This window comes from Chionomys nivalis, chromosome 1 (genome assembly GCF_950005125.1).
Source record: "Chionomys nivalis chromosome 1, mChiNiv1.1, whole genome shotgun sequence".
Taxonomy (NCBI): Eukaryota; Metazoa; Chordata; class Mammalia; order Rodentia; family Cricetidae; genus Chionomys; species Chionomys nivalis.
The window spans coordinates 4,438,402-4,459,302 of record NC_080086.1 but is presented as its reverse complement, the minus strand read 5'-3'; the positions used below and the strand labels follow the sequence as shown (position 1 = coordinate 4,459,302).

The following is a 20,901-nucleotide window of genomic DNA, read 5'->3' as shown; positions in this document are numbered from 1 at the left end:
CAGTGGGAAGTTAGACTTGGCCATTTCAACCTGCCTAGGAATAGGCGCCATTTATTTATTAACAGCTTGGAAACATAATTTCCTCTTGAATAAAGTTTCCGAATGTTAAGGTGGCCATACAAAAGGAAGTCTAAACTCCACCCCCAATGGGACTAATTCTTAGCAGTTTCACGCTGTAGTGTGTCCCAAATGCTGCTGTATGAAGGCATGCAGAAACGGGAATAACTGGGATTACCTATCTGTTCCGTGCCTTCTACTGGGGGGATCAGATCTGTAGCCACCTGCCCTAGCACAGTGCAGGTGCTAATAGAAGCTCTTAAACATAGCCTGGTCGCAACTGCGCATCTCTGTCTGCAGTGCTCAACACCCTTAGACACGTAGTCAAAACGCCAAAACGCGGAGACTCACTGGGGGCCTCAAAGACACTATTATAAGAGCTTTTAAATTCAGGGACTGGGTGTGGTGGTGCACACCTGTAATCCCAGCGCTTGGGAAGTGGAGGCAGGAGGATTAAGAATTCAGTCGCCCCGAGTGATGGTGGCCTTTAATCCCAGCTCTCTGGGGGAGGCAGAGGTAGGCAGATCTCTGAGTTCAAGGCCAGCCTGCTCTACAAGAGCTAGTTCCAGGATGGGTTCCAAAGCTACAGAGAAACCCTGTCTCGAAAAACCAAAATAATAATAATTTCAGGGTCATAGAGCAAGTTTGAATCTAGCCAGGCAGGGCTGCAATACCGATACAAATGAGGACAAAGCTTTTTAAAACAAACACGGGAGAGGTGTCACCATTAGCTTTACACTGTGGGTCCTGGAGATCACACTCAGGAATAAAAAGTACCTCAGTGAGAAAAAATATTTTACTTTTTTCTGCCCTCTTCCCTTTTTTTCTTTTCCATTTTCTTTATTTTTCATCCTCTGCTCCTTCCTTCCTCCTTCCTCCCTCCCTCCCTTGTTAGTTGAACTACAAATTTAGAAAATAGCATAATTTAACTTTTGGCAATGACTTCACAGCTGTTAGTGCAGCCGAGCCCATTTTTGTGTTCAATGATCTATTAATTAAACACAAGCGGTTTCGCATTCATCACCCTTTCTTGCATGTCCTGGAAACCAAAAAGCACAGCGGGCTGGCATTCCCATCACACAGACTCTAGGCGCCAGGTCCCCACGCGTTGGCAGTTGGCGACCCCCCTCGGGTCCCCCTCGGCCTCTGGTGGCCTGAGAGTGTTTTCCACATTTGCTCAACCCCTTCGCTGTCGACCAGGCAGGCCCAGCCGCCGCCCAGGCGCAGCCACCGCAGCCACCACCTACCGGAACATGGGGCGCAAGGCGAGCCCCGGGGCGCAGGAGCGCGTGGACGAGGAGGCGCGGACCTGCTGCGGCTGCCGCTTCCCGCTGCTGCTGGCGCTGCTGCAGCTGGCTTTGGGCATCGCGGTGACCGTGCTGGGCTTCCTCATGGCGAGCATCAGCCCCTCCCTGCTAGTCAGAGACACTCCGTTCTGGGCTGGGATCATTGTAAGCATCGAGTCTATTCTGCCTAAGCGCCAGCGGGCATGCCAAGCCGCGTGGTGGAGTGGAGACTAACCCAGTTGCATGCGCTCCCCCACCCCAGCTGCACCCCTAACTGCTTGGAGAGTGACTGTGGGCACACTTGGGTTCCCCACAGCGAGGCTGGACTCAGGGGATTCCGGTCTCCTCCTGCCTGAGGCTGCTTGCTCCTCCCAGGGCCCTGACTCTCAATCTGCTGGAGCAGGAGAGGCCCAGTGGGTCGTCTTGCACAGCCTCTAAGACAACTCTGAAGATCCACCCCGCGTGGCTCGGTCCTTGTCCCATTGCCCAGCCCCACGCCTGTCTGTCTAAGTAGCACAAAGTGAAGTTCAGCTTGGGAAAAGCAGGGTAGGAAAACCTGAACTTGGAGTCACGCTGGTTTTGTTAAACTTCAATCCCTTGTTCTCAGGCAGGGCCGGAGAACACCCGCAAGCACAGATCAGACCCACACAGTGTCTGGCTATGGAAGAATGTGTTAGGGACTGTCTTAATTGGCACCCAGCACTACGAGTTAGTGTGGGAATTCTTTAAGGTAAAATAGGTTCGGCTTACTGAATACCTACTGTGTGCCTGCTCTGCGGGAGATCTACCCTGTGTTGTTCCCTACCTCCACTTTTAGGGAACAGTCCTCAAGCCAGAGAAGCCAGGCTGGCCCCGCCCAAGGTCATGAGCTCCGAAAGCATTCAGACAGCCAGGGTGGCATCTCTGTAGTCAGAGTCTGGCTTGCTATTTTAATACCATCGTATCTAAAGCCAGTGCTAAACTCTCTGACCGGTTGTTTCAGTTGATCGTGAAACAGTGAGGATTGTTACTCCTCTTTGGATAAGAGGAAGCCCAGTAAGATAAGGTAAATGACACCCTCATGCCCAGAAGGTAAAACGGCCTCAGGAGAGACCATCAGGGACCCTTCTGCCTTCCAGCTCAGGCTGCCATTCCTCTTGCTGACCACACAAGGAAACCCCCAACATAGCTGTGTACGGTGCAGAACTCAGAGACACCTGATGCATATGCATGGGTGGAGATATTTTTAAATTAAGATTATTCGAGCTCACAGATCTTTGAAGAGGAATTTAAAACATTTAATTCGTGTCCCGAGAATTCCCTTGAAATTATCGTGATTGGAGTTTTCTAAGCCAAATGATTTTAAAAATAACTTCTCGCTTAGACATACTGGATATTTTAGTCGCCTCGATGGCTGTCAACAGACTCTGGGGTGTGGGGGAGATATCTGTCCTTGAAGGTTAGACAGATGGAAGGGTCAGGAATGACACTGGTTTTGAGAACTGACTTTTATTTCATCTTCAAGACCAGTTCCAAAGAAATGGATGAGAAGGGGGACAAAACCATGTTTTAATGTTCAAGGCATGATACAGAAATCCTGAAACCTGGGGAATCCAAAGCTCCTGTGAGGTTTGCCATTCCTAATGGCTTGCTGGGTGTGGTGTGGAGACCCTTCTACACAGCAAGGGACTCTTGTTTCTTCTTCATAGCCTAGGGTTCACTTGAAGCTCACCCACAGCATGAGGCCCTGCTTGAGTTTCCTTTCCTCAGAGAATCTGGGTAGTGTGTCATCCAATACAGATGTCCCCAGACTACTGAGGGAGCCTCTGAGACGCCAGGTGGGGGGCACATCTCGTCTCAGCAGGATGAGGGCTGTGGGCAGTGTGTCACTGTCTCTCAGACACAGGGACGCTGTGCTTGCCTGACCACGGTCGGTGGTTGGTGTCAGGGCATACTTCCAGGATGTCAGGAAGGGAGAGGCAGGAGGCAGATGGTGACGACGGGCAGGTGTGTAAACACCACACCTGGTGGGGAGTCCTGGCTCTAACATTATTTGCTGAATAACTGTGGGTAAGTTAATGTCTCTAGGCTTCAATTTTGGGGACTTGGGGTCATGTTTGTCTGTCTGTCTGTGTCCATGTATGCACACATATGTGTCTAGGAAGGCATGCACACTCACACACACACACACACACACGACCTACCTGTGGAGGTCAGAGGACAAGACTGTGATGTCTTCTTCAATCACACCTCACCCCTGTTTTTGAGGCAGTGTCTCACTGACCCCCAAAACCTAACAACTTGACTAGATTGTCTGGCCAAGGAGCCCCCACCCCTGATCTCCCCATCTCCGCTCCTGCTGTGATGAGGTCACAGACACCTGTAGCCACACCTAGCTGTTTACGTGGGCGCTGGGCTCCGACTCAGGTCCACACATTGTGCATCAGGCACTTTACCCCAGCCTGGTTTCTGTTTCTTTATTGCTAATATAGTAAGTCCTACCCCTTAGGGTCACCCTGAGGAGATCAATACGCGGGAAGCCGCCCCTCGGCGCAGTGCCAGCCCATAGCTAACAGGATGACTGACCCACCATGCTTTAGGTTTGGGGAACAGACCCTGATGGTGACGCTCATCAAGGTCCATCTCCCTGGGGTAAAAGTTGCACTGTGCTGAGAGGCTTGGTACCAAACTCCTGGTAGAAGAGAGCCACACCCACTTCCGGAATGCAGGCGGAGCCTCCACACCGTCCACAGCTGTGCGTGCTTCATATTTTTGTTTATCCAGGCAGTCTCTTGGCATAAGGATTGGCTTTGGTTTTCAGACTCTGCTGTCCTGTTAACTTGAGGTCTGGGTGATGGCATTTCCTTCGTACAGCTCGGATATCTGTGTGAACCCACACAGGGGGCTTCTCTTTGGCCAGGGCCTGTGTGACTTGCTTGGTGACCTTGTACTAAAGGGGTCCTGGGTGGTTTATGCTTGGAAATTTCAGGCATGTGAGATGGTGGGGGATCACTGTGACTGTCCGTAAATGTGACTCCACTCGAGTTAACGATTTCCGTATAGGTGAGGAAGACATTGAATGTGGCTGCGGTGGGGGTTGTGACACACCTCAGAGTCCTTTGTATGTGGCAGAGGTTATAAATCACCAATGATAATGAGAAGAGAGGCGGTATCTCTGAGGACAAACGGGGTTGCAGGCAGAGCCCCCAGGAGAGAGAGAGAGAGAGAGAGAGAGAGAGAGAGAGATAGAGAGAGAGAGAGAGAGAGAGAGAGAGAAAGGTTCTCTGCGCCTGTGCACTGTTTGCCTATTTACTGTTTGAATCAGATTGCCGATCTAGGTTTTAATTTTATGTTTGGTCTTCAAGACAGGATCTCACATAGGGACTTGACTTAGCCAACTTTTTGTAGCTAGCCTTGAACTCCTGATCTTTCTGCCTCCACGTCCCACATGCTCAAGCCATTTCAGTTCTCCTTATGCCAGGGAAGGAATCCAGGACTGTGGGAATTGAGGGAGCGCAGTTCTGATTGAGATGTCTTATGTGTTTAAACATGGGTTTATTCTTCTCTGTTCGGTAACATGTGTTAGGGGCGTCTGCCTGTCTAAGATGGCATTCCCACAGCTGGGAGACATCTCCAACTGCTGATGGACTGGCCCCTCATCACATCTGTCTAATGAATAGTGCCCATTAGAAATGTACCCCACACCCGCGTTTCCAGAGCCCATCTCTGCTTGGAGTCCCAAGCGGTGGTTTATTTCCTTTGGCGTCTCTGCCCTAAAGTAAGTTTCAGTGCCTGTTCCCAAATCTCACCTCCCCTGAGGACATTGTGATGTTCTTGTCTCTAGTACCCAGCTAGTCTCTACTCACCAAGTGGGCGAGGCGGATGAGAACTTTCTCTCATCTTCCTGCCTCTGCCTCCTGAATGCTGGGATTGCAGGCGGGTGCAGCCATGCCCTGCCTCCTGCTATGTTCCTAAGCTGCTAGGCCTCTCCCTCCATCGTCCCCACATCATGTCCCCTGGAATCCAAACTCTGAGATATATGTCATATTAGCCCTGTCAGAATTTAAGGCAAAAGCTTAAAAGAAAGGGAATTGTGTTGGTCACCAAACCCATGGAATGGATGTGGAATGAGAAGTCTGTTGGGTCTTTCACAAACAATGCCAGTGCATAGCAGTGATCCCAGCGCTCCAAAGGCTGAGGCAGGAGGATTGCAAGTTCCAGGCCAATCTAGACAGTAGAGTGATATCCTATCTCAAAACACAGGCGCGCACACACACAAAGAATTTCAATATTTCTTTCTATTTTCAATGCTTCAGTTTCCGATTTCTCTGGGGGATTAGAAATGCAGGTGCGTTTGGATGTTTCAGATCGGCTTGGGACTTGACTCAGTGGAAGAGGAACCCATGGATGGCTGTTTTTAAGAGAGAATTGCAAGTCTGGGGGCTTGGTGAGAATTTACCGTGAAATTTGAAAGCAGATGGCAAGTCAGGTCGAGGTGTAGTTATTATTCACTATTCACAACTAGAGGAAACTCGATGCATGGTGTAGCTAAGGAGCTCCACCATCACGAAGACCAGCCGGAAGGGCACAGGTTTAGTGTCGGCTTTCATCAAGTCAGGAAGCCAAGGGGACTGTCACTTCCCACACAGGAGTTCTGAGATTTGAAAAATTAAATCTGGAATACTATTTTTAGAAACACACTGTGTAATAATTTATTATTTTTCAGACTAGGACTTTAATATGTGTTCCCAAACCTAGTACAACACCTCGGGTACCACTGGGTGACGGGTTTTATTACGTGATTGTCACAGGGTTGTTAGAACTCAGAAATAATGAATCCCCACGGAGCATACATAACAGATGAATAGTAAGAAAATAACTTGATAGCCATGTGAAATTCTCACATCAAATATAAAAATTTTAATGAGTATATGAAAATAGTGTGGAATATTTAAGAATTTCAGGGTAGAAGAGGAAGGTTAGGACAGAACAAAATCCACCAGAGATAGATGGGCTGAAACTTTGTTGGTAGACCATGACCTTGTGGTGTTATACAGAATAATAGACATGGGTTAAATTAAGATGTAAGAGTTAGACAGTAAAAAGCTAGAGCTAATGGGCCAAGCAGTGATTTAATTAATACAGTTTCTGTGTGATTATTTTGGTTCTGGGTGACCAGGACAAACAAGCGGCCTCCTCTAACAGTGGGGAGTGCTAAGGACCTAAAGATGCGTCCTTCACCTAATGAGGAGATGCTGCCATTTCTGATATATTTTAAAAATCCTTCACTTCAGATATATTCCACTCAGAAGTTTACTCAGAGGATAGTGTCTGGATACATCTTTGAGATGTTGATGTGAGTCACCTCAGTCTTTAATGTTTTTGTAAGAGTAATTCTAGTACATAGACTTTTGGGGTCTAACTGAAAGAAAAGGGAAGTAATATATGATTTAACCCCCTACCCACTAGGCTGCAGTATGTCCCCTACACATAATTTATCACACTGTGATGGAGGAGGGTCTCTGTCATTTCTAGAGTTTTGGAAGTTGCTTACTTCTTGTTTACTTAGGTGATATTATATCCTTCTGGAGTCTTTGATGGAGTTGAAGAATGGATAGTTATAATTTTCCTTAGTTATGATAAAAGATAAAATAGATATAAATATAACTGTAATTCTTACTTTATAACTGTTTTGTTATATGTAATTTTACTATGTTAAAAGCCTCTCTTTTTTGTTTAAACAGAAAAAGGGGAAATGATGGAGGAGGAGGGTCTAGGTGTTATTTTCCTTGGTTAATAAAGAAACTGCCTTGGCCCTGATAGGACAGAAAATTAGGTAGGCGGAGTAGACAGAACAGAATGCTGGGAGAAAGAAGCTGAGTCAGGCAGTCACCCATAGCTCTCCTCTCCAAGATGGACACAGGTTAAGATCCTTCCTGGTAAGCTACCACCTCGTGGTGCTACACAGATTCTTAGAAATGGGTTAATTAAGATGTGAGAATTAGCCAGTAAGAGGCTAGAGCTAATGGGCCAAGCAGTGTTTAAAAGAATACAGTTTCCGTGTAATTATTTTGGGTAAAGCTAGCCATGCAGGCAGCCGGGTGGCGGGACGTAGCCCCGCTGCTCCATTCTGCAACACTGAAATCTATTTCTCTCAAGATTGCTGTTATCCAAAGTTTCTTTCTGAACTTATATATTCCCATTTTAAAGTAATAGAACTGGATATTGAAATGAGAGAATGAGAGAAATTTTAGCCATAGCATTTAAGAGGACTCTAAAGTAAGAATAGTGTGTTGTTATTGCTGCCTGTGGCTCTGGGCTCCCAGAATGTATAGAACACCAACTCATGATTTCCAAGATGTTTTAAAGTGGTTTGAGGTTGGAGAGATGACATGGCTTGCTAATCACTCAGAGGACCAGAGTTTGGGTCTCAGCACCCAGGTCAGGTAGTTCACAACTGCCTGTCACTGCAGATCCAGGGGATCTGATGACCTCTTGTGGCCTCTGCAGGTACCTGCATAGACATTTGCCCATACACACTCACAAAATAATAAAGTAAATCTTAAAAAAATAACTAAGTAGCAATAGCAACCACAGAGTAGATAAATTCACTTGGCTTATTTTGCTTTTCCATGGCTAGAATAAATGACCTCTGGGGCTGATGTGCTGGAGTTGACCACTGGTGGGGTTAAGACCCCCAGGAGGGAAGCAACTGGTAAATCTGTAATTCTCAGTCTCACCATCCACAGATTTCTGATACACTGCTCACTTCTCACTTGCTGTGAGGAAATGTCTGGGCTCCCTTGCCCACCCCCACCACTACAGTACCATCCTTGCCATTTCTGTTAAGATTGCTGTCTGATTGGCCATGTTTGTGTTGCTGTGCTCCGGGATAAGACAGCAGCATTAGAAGGATGTGTGCAGGCCATACCAGACTCCAGCCTGCAAATCTTGATGCAACTCCAGGGCAAGATTAAAACTTAGTCACTGGACTAGAACTAGGTAGATGAAGTCCATTTGGGGAGCCTAGACCATGTCAGTCTAAAATGCTAGCCACAAAAACCAGTCAAAATGTGGAGCTGGATGGGGTTGGCGGGGGTCTCAGGATGACGTGGGCTTTGCCATGGCATGAGTGTGGACGTCAGAGGACAGCTTGGAGGAGTTAGTTCTTTTCTCCCACCATGTGAACCCTACAGATCAAATTCAGGGTTGGTTGTAGCAAGTTTACCTTTTGAACCATCTTGCTGGGTGTGCTTTTTGTTTTTGAGACAGGGTTTCATATATATACCTGGTTGACCTTGAACTTCTGATCTAACTACTTCTCCCTCCCTAATTCCGGAATTATAGGCCTGTGAGCAACCTAAAGAGAACGACACTCTGTTCAGTGACTCGTAAGCAGGTTCCTTGTCTAATTGCTGAAGACCTTAGAGTTTCCTAGAACAGTCAGCGAAAATTCTCAGTTGGTGAAAGCAAATATACAGTGTGTGCGTGTGTATGTGTGCATGTGTGTACGTGTGCATGTGTATATACATAGATATGTATATGTGTGTGCTCATGCCTTAGGGAAACATTTGGAAGAGGCTGCTTTTAAAAAAATCTTATTACATCATTTATCCCATTACCTTTCCTTCCTCTAATTCCTCCCTCAAATTCCTGGTCTCTTTTTCTTTAATTGTTATATGTACACACACACACACACACACACATATTTGTATATACTGCATATATGTGTGTGTTAGTTAGGTTTTTATTGCTCTGAGTTGCTATGACCACAGCAACTCTTATAAAGGAAAACATTTGATTGAGGTGGCAGCTTACAGTTTCAGAGTTCAGTCCATTGTCATCATGAAGAGGAGCACGGCACATGCAGGCAGACGTGGTGCTGGGGCTGGCGTCCTGGTCTTGACTTGGAGGCAACAGGAAGTCGACTGACTGTCTCACTGAGAGTAGCTCAAATCCTACCCCCCCCCCCAATAACACACTTCCTCCAACAATGTCATGCTTCCTAATAGTGCCACTCCCTTTGGGGGCCATTTCTTCAAACCACCCCATTCCACTCCCTGCCCCCCAGAGACTTATAGTCATATCATAAGGCAAAAAAAATGCATTCAGTCCAACTTCAAAAGTTCCAATAGTCTCTAACAGTTTAAAACTTGTTTCAAAGTCCAGAGTCTTTTCTGAGACACATGGCAACCTCTTAAGTGTAATTCCCCTTTAAAAGTCAAAAGGCAGATCACATACTTACCATTCCAAAACACACAGAAGGGAGCATAGCAAGGAAATACTGGACCAAAACAAGACTAAAACCCAGCTGGGCAAACTTCAAACTCTATGTTGAATAGCTATTCAGATCTCAAAATCTGAGAGTTAGAGATCTTAGTTCATCTTTATCAACTAATCTTTTGGTCTGGTTCCACTCCCAGTTAGCAGCTCTCCTCAGTAGGTGCCCCATGACTCTGGGATCTGTGACATCTTGGATTTTTCAAGGCAATCCAGACTTCAACTTCACCTCTTCACATAATGGCCTCTCTAGGCCTCCATTCAGGGCCATCCCTAGTACATGTCTGGCCTCAGTGGTATTCCCTTGGTGAAGAGGCAATTTCCTTAACCCATTTCTTCTATCCTTAATTAATATTCACAACCCTGTGACCGAAGCTGCCAACTTCTGCTGTTTTCTGGGGCTGGAACATGGCCCCCTTGTTAAATTGCATCTTCACCAGCTTTCTGTTTTCCACCTTTACTGCTAAAGCTTGACTGTTCTTGAACTTGTTTGATGCATTTTTCTAATTATTCTTTATCAATAAAAACTTGATCAGATATTGGTGTAAGAACCTGTTTGATCAGAGAAGCAATCAATGACCTCCTATCTCTTTTGTTCCTCCATCCAAAAGGATCGAGATCTCTCAGCCTACTAATTCTTGTCTGTCTGTCCTCAGTACTCCAAAACCTCTATGATTAATTTTGGTCAACAAGTAGCTAGTTCTGACCTCTGATTTAAAACAACCTCTAATGTCAGTCTTGGGAGTATCATAATGCAATCAAAATATTATACAACATTTCCCCCTTTTGTCTAAATAAAAAAGGAGGGTTTTAACTTGGAAGCAAAAGAACTATATATAATAAGAAAAATTATCAGGTAAGAATTACATTTATAATGTCCAGTCCATTTGGATTTGGCAAACTCAGAGAAAATACTGCATTATCTAGCGTATCTTAGTGAGTTCCAAGTTTTGTAGCTGATTCACTTTCCATTGTAAGTTGTATTACCCACCCCAAGCTATCCTTTTTTGTATCTCAACCCTATACACTTTGTACCTCTTTCATGAGGTGTTTTTTTTTCTGAATTTGATAGCAAGAAAAACTAACTATAATTATCTAGTCTTCAGCTTCATCAGAGACCTGAGAAGGATATAAGATTACCCGAGTAAATAGGAAGTACAGAGCAAACAACTTCCAAAAATATAGAAATGATGAAAGCAGCTAGCTGCCTGGATAGTCACACAAGGTTCTCTATAAGGTTAGGACATCTTTCTTTGGCCTACAGGCCTAATCTGACAGACTTTTCTGTGAAGCAGAAATTTTGAAGGCCTGTCCTACCTCATCTTGGCAAAGTTTGGCAGTCAGCTTTTTGTGTGTGGGTCTAGCTTGTCCTATTTGGACAGTATACTGCCAGCTGTCAAGGCAAGGACAAATTTGGCCACAAAGAAAGCAAACTCCATATGGAGTTTCTTCAATGCCCATCATCTTCTCTAAGGTAGATTGGTACTGGCAGGAGTATTTCACTGTCATGAAAAGCCTTAAGTTATTAAAACATCTTAAATGACATATTCAATAGATTTCTGAAGTGTTTGGTGATTACCTGCCTATCTAAATATATCTGTTTGATTTTGAAAATATACATAACCTGACTACAAGTTTGATTGTTATAGGTGACTAACTACTAACCTGAATTTCTTTATTATCCTAAATAGATTGTAATAATAACTTTCAATGTAAACCTGCCTAGGGACTGTAATCCGCCTAGCGGGTCAGTTATTCCAGGGTCCTGAAGAGGCGCTATCTGAAAAAGACATGGGCGGGAAAGAGGAAGGAGACCAAACAGAGTTCTTGTCAAGGTCTCCGTTTATTAGCGTAATGGCAGCAGCTTTCCTTGGATGAGGAACTTGGCTTGGGATGGGGGCAGGGGCATGGCAAGGGCAGGAAGGGATCTTGCAACAATGGTCACAAGTTGACACTTGGTCACGAGTTGGTCAGGAGTCAACACACCTAACGTTCTCTATGAAAGCGGAATCGTTCCTTTTGTGATTCCAACCACAAACAATTCTCTAGATAGTTGGGATGTGGGGCAGGTTCCGCTAACAGATAGCTCTCAGGATAGTTGGGTGTGGGGTGGGCTCTGCCAACAAACAGTTCTCAATACAGTTGGGGTGTGGGGCTCTCCACAAACAACCCCAGGACAATGGTTCCTGCTATAATCTTTGGGAAAATGGCTCCTGACATTTCAAGGACTAAAAATTTATATTACATTGTTAAATGAGCTGCATAAACATAATACCTTAAACAAGAGTGTGTGCATATATTTATATATATAAAATAACAAAAATAAACTTAAATTTGTGTCAATATACAAAAACCCATACCAATGTAAAATATTTAAGATTAATAGTTGCTTTTTTAAGTTTAAAAGTGGATTCAGAAATCTACCCCTTTATCCTATTATTTATATATCCCCGATTTTTTTAAAGTATGAGATACCTAAATCTAATCTCTTTTGTTCAGCATTTTCCTGACCATGATCAATCATAACTTGTAACTTATTCCCTAAACAATGACAAATATCGATAGCTCATTGAATGACCAAAACCACCTCTTCGCCTCTTGGGAATGTGTGCTTTGTGTTCTTTGGGTTGCTTCCTGTTGCTTGGGGATGATGGAATTTCTAGAGCATCCTGAGAAAATTGAGATAATGGTCAGGTCCTGGGAGAGCTGGCTGTCTCATTTCTTCTCCAGTTTCTGTGTGATAGGAAAGTGTAGGACTTATTTGAAGTCCTGGCTTGAGTAGGTTACAAGACTGGACTATCTTAGCTAACCAACATGAAATTTTCCTGAGCAGCTTTTACTCCAAAACTTTTATTTGGGTGGTGTTTGTCATCTTAGTGACATTACCACAATCCAGGTGCAATTGTCATTGTGGGGCCCCATCTTCCTTTTGGAGACTCAAAGGTTCTTGTTAGAAATGGCCATGGTTCACTGCAGAACATTTAAATGTCATATGCATTAGATCTTGGAGAGGGTAAAGCATCACAATTTGTTAAGTGTATTTGGGTGCACAAAGTTAATTCCTAGTTACCTGAAAGAGACATAAGCCCAAAATAATGTACAGGAAGTTAGCTAAAACCTTTTTCTAAAGTTAGTACTCTATATGACCATTAATATCACAGCAGAAAGTTTATCTTATAAATTTTGAGATATTTATACCTTAAGACAAGTTTTGAAGGGTCAAAATAAAACTGAAAGCTGAGACTAGTAGCAATGAAATAGTCCCTTAATTTTGGTTTTTCTTTTATCCCATACCAGGTGGCTCTTCTGGCATGAGACAGAGATTTTGGATTTTCTTTTAACACACACGCTTGGGTTTAGAGAAGGAGTGAGCCACACTCCGACTCAAAAGCCAGATTTAATTTTTAATTGAACTGGGACTACAAAAAAGACCATTTGTGTTAAATATCTGTAGAGAACATCAGAAATAAACATTTAAAGATGTATGAAATTTTATCCCATTGGAAATGTGCTATATCATTACACCAATTTACTCTTTTTCTTAGGACATTTTCTCTGGATGATTCAGCCTTTTTCTTCAGATGTCTCATGTGTCCAGTGGTCTTCAGATTCCTTAGTTGGATGCCTTCATTCTGCTGGAAAGACAAAAATAAAACCCTGCCTCAACCCTAATTTTGGGGAGTCTCCATTTTGGCAGGTTATATCTGATCAAATGAAAGGCATTTGTTAGTCTTATAAGTCAGTTTAGATTGAACCATCATGCTGTTTGATGAAGTATCGCCTCTTTTAATCAAGAGGTCTCTCTTGTTCAAGTCTAATCTTTATCAATTTTGATGGTATCCATAGCTTTTCTTCTCCCATGGAAACAAAAATCCTCTTCCCCAAGGTAACACATATTCTGCTTTCCATCCTGAGGTCAACACATCTTTAAAGAATACAGCTGATTTAATTTAGCATTTTTTCCTACTATCCAGTGTCTCTCCACAGCTGTCCTTCCTTTCTCATTAGCAGTTAGAAATTTTAAAGTTAATAAAGCATTGTGCAATTTATCTCTTGGGGGTCTTTATCATCCTTTTCTGTTTATTAAGCATATCTTTTTTGCATGTGATTAGATCTTTCTATAACTGCTTGCCCTGTAGGGTTGTGTGGTATATTGTAATATGCTTTATATTATAATAAGCAAAATACGGTTTCATTTTACTAGAGACGCATGCTGGAGCATTGCCAGTCTAATTTGTACAGGTATCACCAGGATGGCCATGGCTTCTAACAATGTGTAATTACAGAGTCAGCCTTTTCAGAACTCAAAGCAATAACCTATTTTAATTCTAAATATGTATCTGTGGTATGGTGTACATATGTTAATTTTCCAAACTCTACAAAAATCAAACACTTTCATTTGCCAAATTTAATTTCTTTGAATTCCTTTTGCAGTACTCCTGCAGGTTGGTTATACAAAGAACAAGTAGGACATTTCCTTTTATTTCCTGGCTTGTTGACAAATGATAGAAAAATCTATCTTCAAACCTTTGCTACTAACATGTTGTTTCTTATGAAATCCTGAATCCTCTACCAATAGATGATCAATTTCATCATTATCTTGTGCTAAAGGGCCTGGTAGACCTGTATGGGATCTGTTACATGTTACATACAAGGGATGATTTCTATTTCTGAGTATTTCTTGTAATTGAATAAATAACAAAGTTAATTCTGAATTATTTGGAATAAGTTCAGCTGTTTCAATATGTAAAACAACTCTTTCTGCATATTGAGAATCAGTAACTATATGAAATGGTTCTAGAAAATCTGATAATACCCATGAGAATAGTATATAATTCTGACTTTTGAACAGAATAATAAGGGCTTTGAGCTACCTTCCTTAAATTTCCTGACTTATAACCTGCCTTTCCTGATTTATTTGCATTTGTATAGAATGTAGCTATTGGTGTAACAAATTGGTGTTCTCCATACAATGTGAGGGAGGTTCCAATTAGTTCTCTTTATAAACTGAAGTCTTTTGCTCTTGTTGCTAATATCTCCAAAAAATGACTTCAAGCTCTTTGCCAATTTTCATTTCCTGTCTATGATGAGGAAATTTCAACATTAATCAAAAGTATGACAATTTCTGCTGGCTCTAGTCGTGCTAATTGATGACGTTTTAATTTTCCTTTCAGAATCAATTTAGAATTTTTTTTTACATAGGTCTCTAATTGTTTTTTGAGGCAGGGTTTCTCTGTAGCTTTGGAGCCTGTCCTGGGACTAGCTCTTGTGGACCAAGTTGGTCTCATACTCACAGAGATCCACCTGCCTCTGCCTCCTGAGTGCTGGGATTAGAGGCGTGTGCTACTACTACCTGGCTGGTATTTAATTTTTTACTCTGTTTGTATGATAAAAAATCCATTCTAAGATATTATCTTCTCTCTGCATAAGAATTCCCACAGGTGAATGCATAGAAGGTAAAATATCCAACACACAGTCCAGCTCTGGATTGAAATATTCCACATGTGTCCTGTAATTTCATTTATGCCAGAGCCAATTCTCTCTCAGCCTCAGCTGATAATTTTCTTATACTATCAAGTTCTTGTCCCCTTGTAATGTTTGAAATAAATTGCTTAGTTCTTGCATTGTCGATTCAGTTGTGGGCCATAGTCAGTTAATTTCTCTCAGCAATTTTTAAAATAATTAAGAATTTGTAATTGATCTCTCCTGATTTGAACTTTTTGTGGTCAAATTTTTTTGCAAACCTATCTTTTATCTTAGATAATTAATATAATTGCTTCTCTGTATTATTTTCAGGAACAGTTTATAATCCCCAACAAGGCAAAATTTACTTTACTTCTTCAGACATTTTATCTAAGGTGTCTGCATCAGAATCAGCTAGTAAGTCGCATATAATGGTAAATTATAGATTTATAAATGATTTCCAATGGCTGTTGTACAAAATATTGACATAAGGTAGGGATATTTAACATCCATCATGGAAGAATTTTCCACTGATAACTTTTAACAGACTGGGAATTATCATACGTAGGCACTGTGAAGGCAAATTTTTCTCCATCCTGTTCTCCAAAAGGTATATTTAAAAGCAGTCTTTTAAGTCCATCACTACAATAGATTATCCTTTAGGTAATAGATAAGGCAAGGTTGAATCCCCTTTTTAATAGCTTGTGAATCTGTTGCCATTCTTCATTCTTCATATCTCTTTTTAATGACAAAAATAGGAGAATTCCAAGGACTGGTTGATTCTTCACTATGCTGACTATTTGGCTGCTCCTGTACCAGGTGTTCTGAAGCCTGTAATCTTTCTAATGTCAAAGGCCATTGTTCCACCCAGACAGGTTTGTCAGTTAACCATTTTAAAGGTAGGGCTGTTGGTGCCCTTTAAAGATCAGCATATGTGTGCCTGTTTGTGTGACCTGAATGGTCCATGACTGTTCTTGATAAAACCTTTTAATAATTCTCTCAGAAACATATGTTAGTTAATGGTCTGTTTCTGAGATTGGAGGGATGTTAATCTGGGTATTCCATTGCTATAACAAATCATGTACCTGTAAATCCATTGCTATGTTATGATGTGATCTACGTGTTACTTTCATTGGTTAATAAAGAAACTGCCTTGGCTTTTTGATAGGGCAGGATTTAGATAGTTGGAGTAGACTGAACAGATGCTGAGAGAAAGAAGCAGAGTCAGGCAGACGCCATGAAGCTCTGGCCTGAGATGGACGTAGATTAGGATCTTTCCCAATAAGCCACAGCCTCATGGTGCTGCACAGATTTAATGGAAATGGGTTAATCAAGATGTGAGAGTTAGCCAATATGAGGCTAGAAACAATGGGCTAGGTAGTGTTTAAATGAATACAATTTGTGTGTTGTTATTTTGGGTGTAAAACTAGCCATGCAGGAGCCGGGCGGGATGAAAAGCGGGCCTGCTCGCCTCATCACTACAATGTTAGGCATATATGGCTTTAATTTTCCTTTCTGTCCTTCTGGACTTATACACACAACCAATCTTGTGCTTTGTTTTTCCTGAGAGAACGTTGTAATCCCTATAAGCTTAAAATTTACTTCCTGAAGAGGCCAACTTGGATGCCAAGATTTTAATGCAATTATTATTACATCTGCCCCTGTGTCTACCAAACCCTCAATTTCTTGTGTGTTTAATTTTGGTGCTTGGCTGTTTATAGAAGTTTGACCAAATATTTGTTTTATTGTTTCTCCTCAAAATTCATTTTATCTTCTGAAGGTTTTCTGTCATTAGAGTAGTATGCTTTTTCACAACAGGCATGAAGTCTTTTAATTCCTCTGAGGAGGAGTTTCCCCAGTGCTCACAGGGAGTGATTGAACCAAATTTGACACAAGGGCCTGTGAGAGGCCCCCTAAGGTGTTTCCTGATGACAAAGGGTTACCCTGCCTGTCACATGTTGATCTGGATTCATTTGTCCAATGTCAGCCTTTGCCACAATCCTGTTTATTCCAGGAGACCGGGGCCTTCTATTGGGATTACCTCCATGATGACAGAAGTTACAAAATAATCCCACACTAGTTCAGAGTTAAGTATAACAAAGGGTTATTTATTTAGGGGAGACTCACAGATCACTGTCCTACCTCTACAAGAAATATTGTTCCCAGAAATGCCTTGCCTACAATCCCTTTTCAGATGACCTAGTTTACCACATTAAAACATCTGACCTTTTTGATTTTTCTTAAATTTTTTTGAGATCATTTCTCCTACCCAGCTATCATTATGAGCATGAGATCCAAAGTGCTAATCCTGCTGCTAAAGATCTGATCACCCTGTTGCATTCTGAACTAACATTTTCAAAAGCCAAATATTCAATTAATAATTGTCTAACTTCTGGATCTGATAACATTCTATTTATAGCTGTGGTCAGTCTTTGTAAGGAATCAGGAAGGTTCTTTTGGGCCTTGTATAATTTTAGCAAATTGCTCAGTCCTCTTTCCCAATTCTTCAGTCCTGTCCCATGCATTGAAAGCTGCTGCATGGCATCAAGCAAAGGTGTGGTCATCAAATTTAATCTGTCTCTGTAAGTCAGCATGTTGACCCTCACTAAGAATTTGACCTTGGAGAATCTCATAACCTCTAACCGTACCTTGTTCTTCTATGACCCTAGCTTCCACCATCCTTTCCCACTCTAGCTGAGTACCAGGTTCTGTTGTGTGATATTTTGCTCCTTTGGCTTTTGGGGGCCTGCCACCCAGTTCCCAAATAAATCACACATGGAGGTTTATTCTTAGTTATGAATGCCTGGCCTCAGCTTGACTTGTTCCTTGCCAGCTTTTCTTATCTTGAAGTGTTCCAACTACCTTTTGCCTCTGGACCTTTATCTTTGTCTATTTTTGTATGCCTTTCTTTCCTTCTTACTTCCTAGCTGGCTGGGTGGCTGGCCCCTGATGTCACCCTCTCCTTGTTCTCTTATTTGTTTCTCATTCCCCTTGTCTCAGATTTCTCCTCCTATTTATTCTCTCTCTCTGCCAGCCCTGCCTGTCCTTGCTCCTATCTCGCTATTGGCTGTTCATCTCTTTATTAGGACCACCAGGTGTTTTAGACAGGCACAGGAACACAGCTTCCAGAGTTAAACAAATGCAGTGTAAACAAAAGTCACACACCTGAAAATAATATTCCCCAATGAGATTCCAATACTGCTGTAACTAAATCTTTCCAGTCTTGTGGAATAATTCTGAGTGGCCCATGAATTTAACATCTGTTTCACAGAAGGTGAATACGTACCATATGAAACTATTGCTTCCTAAAATCTTTTCAAATCTAACATTTCTACAGGACCCCAGTTACCTTCTGCATAGCCTCGGGAACACCTAGCATCTGGTAATCATTCTTGAATGGTAACTGGATAAGTTAAGGTTGGTTTTCTAGTGACCTGGGATGCTCCCCTTCAGTTTTATAATGCAGGGGTGCAGTAGCTTCTGCTCTAAACTCATCTGTCCATATGTGAATACTTTTCTTAGTTTCATTAATATGTCTTTCTAAGGATTGTATCTTATCAGTTAATTTTTTTATATTTGGCACTGATTTCCAACAGCATTTTAGGGATAAAACATGAATTACCAAACTGATAGTGATTATAGTTGACATAATGTCAATTCACCTACGTTGATTATTCCCTCATTTAATTGTCCCATTCCAAACCATCCATTGAGGAACCATGCAGAGACCTAACCCCCTGTATCCTAACATTGCTTCCCATTTTTAACATGGGGGAAAACTTTAAAAAATGATTCCCCTCCTTAAGAATTCACAGTTGTTTCACCATACCTGCTGACAATCACAGTGGAGTGAGATGTTCACTGTTGCTGCATAGCACAGGTGGGCAGAGACCACAGGTGATACAGCTGCATAGCACAGGTGGGCAGAGACCACAGTTGGTAAGATGCATAGCACAGGTGGGCAGAGACCACAGCTGGTAAGATGCATAGCACAAGTGGGCAGAGACCATAGGTGGTACAGCTGCATAGCACAGGTGGGCAGAGACCACAGCTGGTAAGATGCATAGCACAGGTGGGCAGAGACCACAGCTGGTACAACTGCATAGCACAGGTGGGCAGAGACCACAGCTGGTACAACTGCATAGCACAGGTGGGCAGAGACCACAGCTGGTACAGCTGCATAGCACAGGTGGGCAGAGACCACAGCTGGTACAGCTGCATAGCATAGGTGGGCAGAGACCACAGCTGGTACCGCTGCAGCTGCTTGTGTATAGCTGGGAGCTGAGGTGGGCAGAGACCACAGCTGGTACAGCTGCATAGCACAGGTGGGCAGAGACCACAGCTGGTATAGCTGCATAGCATAGGTGGGCAGAGACCACAGCTGGTGCCGCTGCAGCTGCTTGTGTATAGCTGGGAGCTGAGAGTATGTGGCAGTCACAGCAACAATAGAAGCTTGAAAGGTTATCAAGGTGGCTGATGTGGGGTGACAGTGGCATGAGGAGGGGGTCCAGGGAAAGCCCACAACCCGTGAGGAGAGGGAACCAGCTGCCTGAAAAGTAGACACAGGAATGTGTGGAAGAAGCACCTGTGGTGGGAAGTGAAGGTACAGGTTGCCTGAAGGCAGAGCTAGCTGGCCAGTGGTGGGCAGGAGGCTAACTCAGGAGGCATTTGGAGCCCAGTGCGTGTGGAGTTGGGTCTGTGGAGTTTGTGGCCAAGAATGGGTGGCAACTGGAGGCTGTTGTAGAAAGAGGCTACAACAGGAAAATCCCAGACTCCTTCAGAGGGCCTGGGGTGAGGGAAGACAAGCAAGCTGCCAGTAGCTCCAGAAGTGGCCCCAGCATCTGTGAAGCCAGGGCGAGGGGCAACCTCATGATTTTGTGCCCCGAGTTGGATGCCAAACGATGCATTTATTGAACTATTCTGTATCAATAAAAATTTGGGAGTCAGATGTCAGGGTAAGAAATTGAATGATCAGGGAAGCAGCAGAAAAGCAACCAATGATCTATCTTTTCCATTTCTTCATCCCAAAGGGCCAAGGCCCTCTCTAAACCCTATATGCCCTGTGTCTGTCTGTCCTCAGTTCTCCAAAACTGCTATGGTTAGTTTTGGTCAGCTAGTAGCTAGCTACACCTTTATAGTCTGTGTTGGGAGTGTCAGATTGTGACCAAAATATCATACAACACTTACTCAAGTACTGGCCTCAAATTCAGAGATCCTCCTGCCTCTGCTTTCCCAGTGCTTGGATTAAAGGCATGCAGCACCACACCTGGCTCTAAGCTTTTCTTTAGTTCCTTTTCATTATAAATCTTTATAATTACCACCCAAAGCCACACAGCAGAGTCTCTGCTAGGCTGTTTTGAGATTTCCTCTGCCAATGGAATTAATCCAAAATTCTTCACTTTAGCCTTGGGCAATCTTCAGACAAGGGCAAAAGACAGACACTTTTGTTGCCAAAACATCATAAGAATGCTCTCTAGGCAATGTGCTAGAGTTCTTCTCCTGGAAGACCTTTTAAGGTAGCCCTCCCAGTTCATCAGATCACACCCACCACCGCTGGCTTCTATGTTTCTGCTAGGGGGCCCATTACGCAGCACCTAATGCCTTAACTGTTTTTCTAACCCACAGTCCCAAGGTCCACATTCCTCCAAACAAAAGTGTGGTTGGCCGATCACAGCAACACCCCAATCCCTGGTACCAACTTCTTAGTTTGAGTTTTCATTGCTCTGAAGAGGCACCAAGACCATGATAACTCCTCTAAAGAAAACCTTTAACTGGGGTGGCTAACTTACAGTTCAGGGGTTCAGTCCATTATCATCATGGCAGGGAGCATGGTGGC

At 43.1% G+C, this 20,901-nt stretch overlaps 1 protein-coding gene across 1 annotated transcript in view; it reads left to right on the top strand.

The window, feature by feature from the left end:
- Positions 1–1,247: 1,247 nt before the first annotated feature.
- The window catches only part of Sspn (sarcospan), a 48,453-nt gene continuing 28,799 nt past the window's right edge, over positions 1,248–20,901 (top strand). Inside the window, exon 1 of the mRNA XM_057785928.1 lies at positions 1,248–1,508. Coding sequence (XP_057641911.1) covers positions 1,311–1,508 — 198 coding nt within the window. The 5' untranslated portion in view covers positions 1,248–1,310. The remainder of the gene's footprint in view (positions 1,509–20,901) is intronic.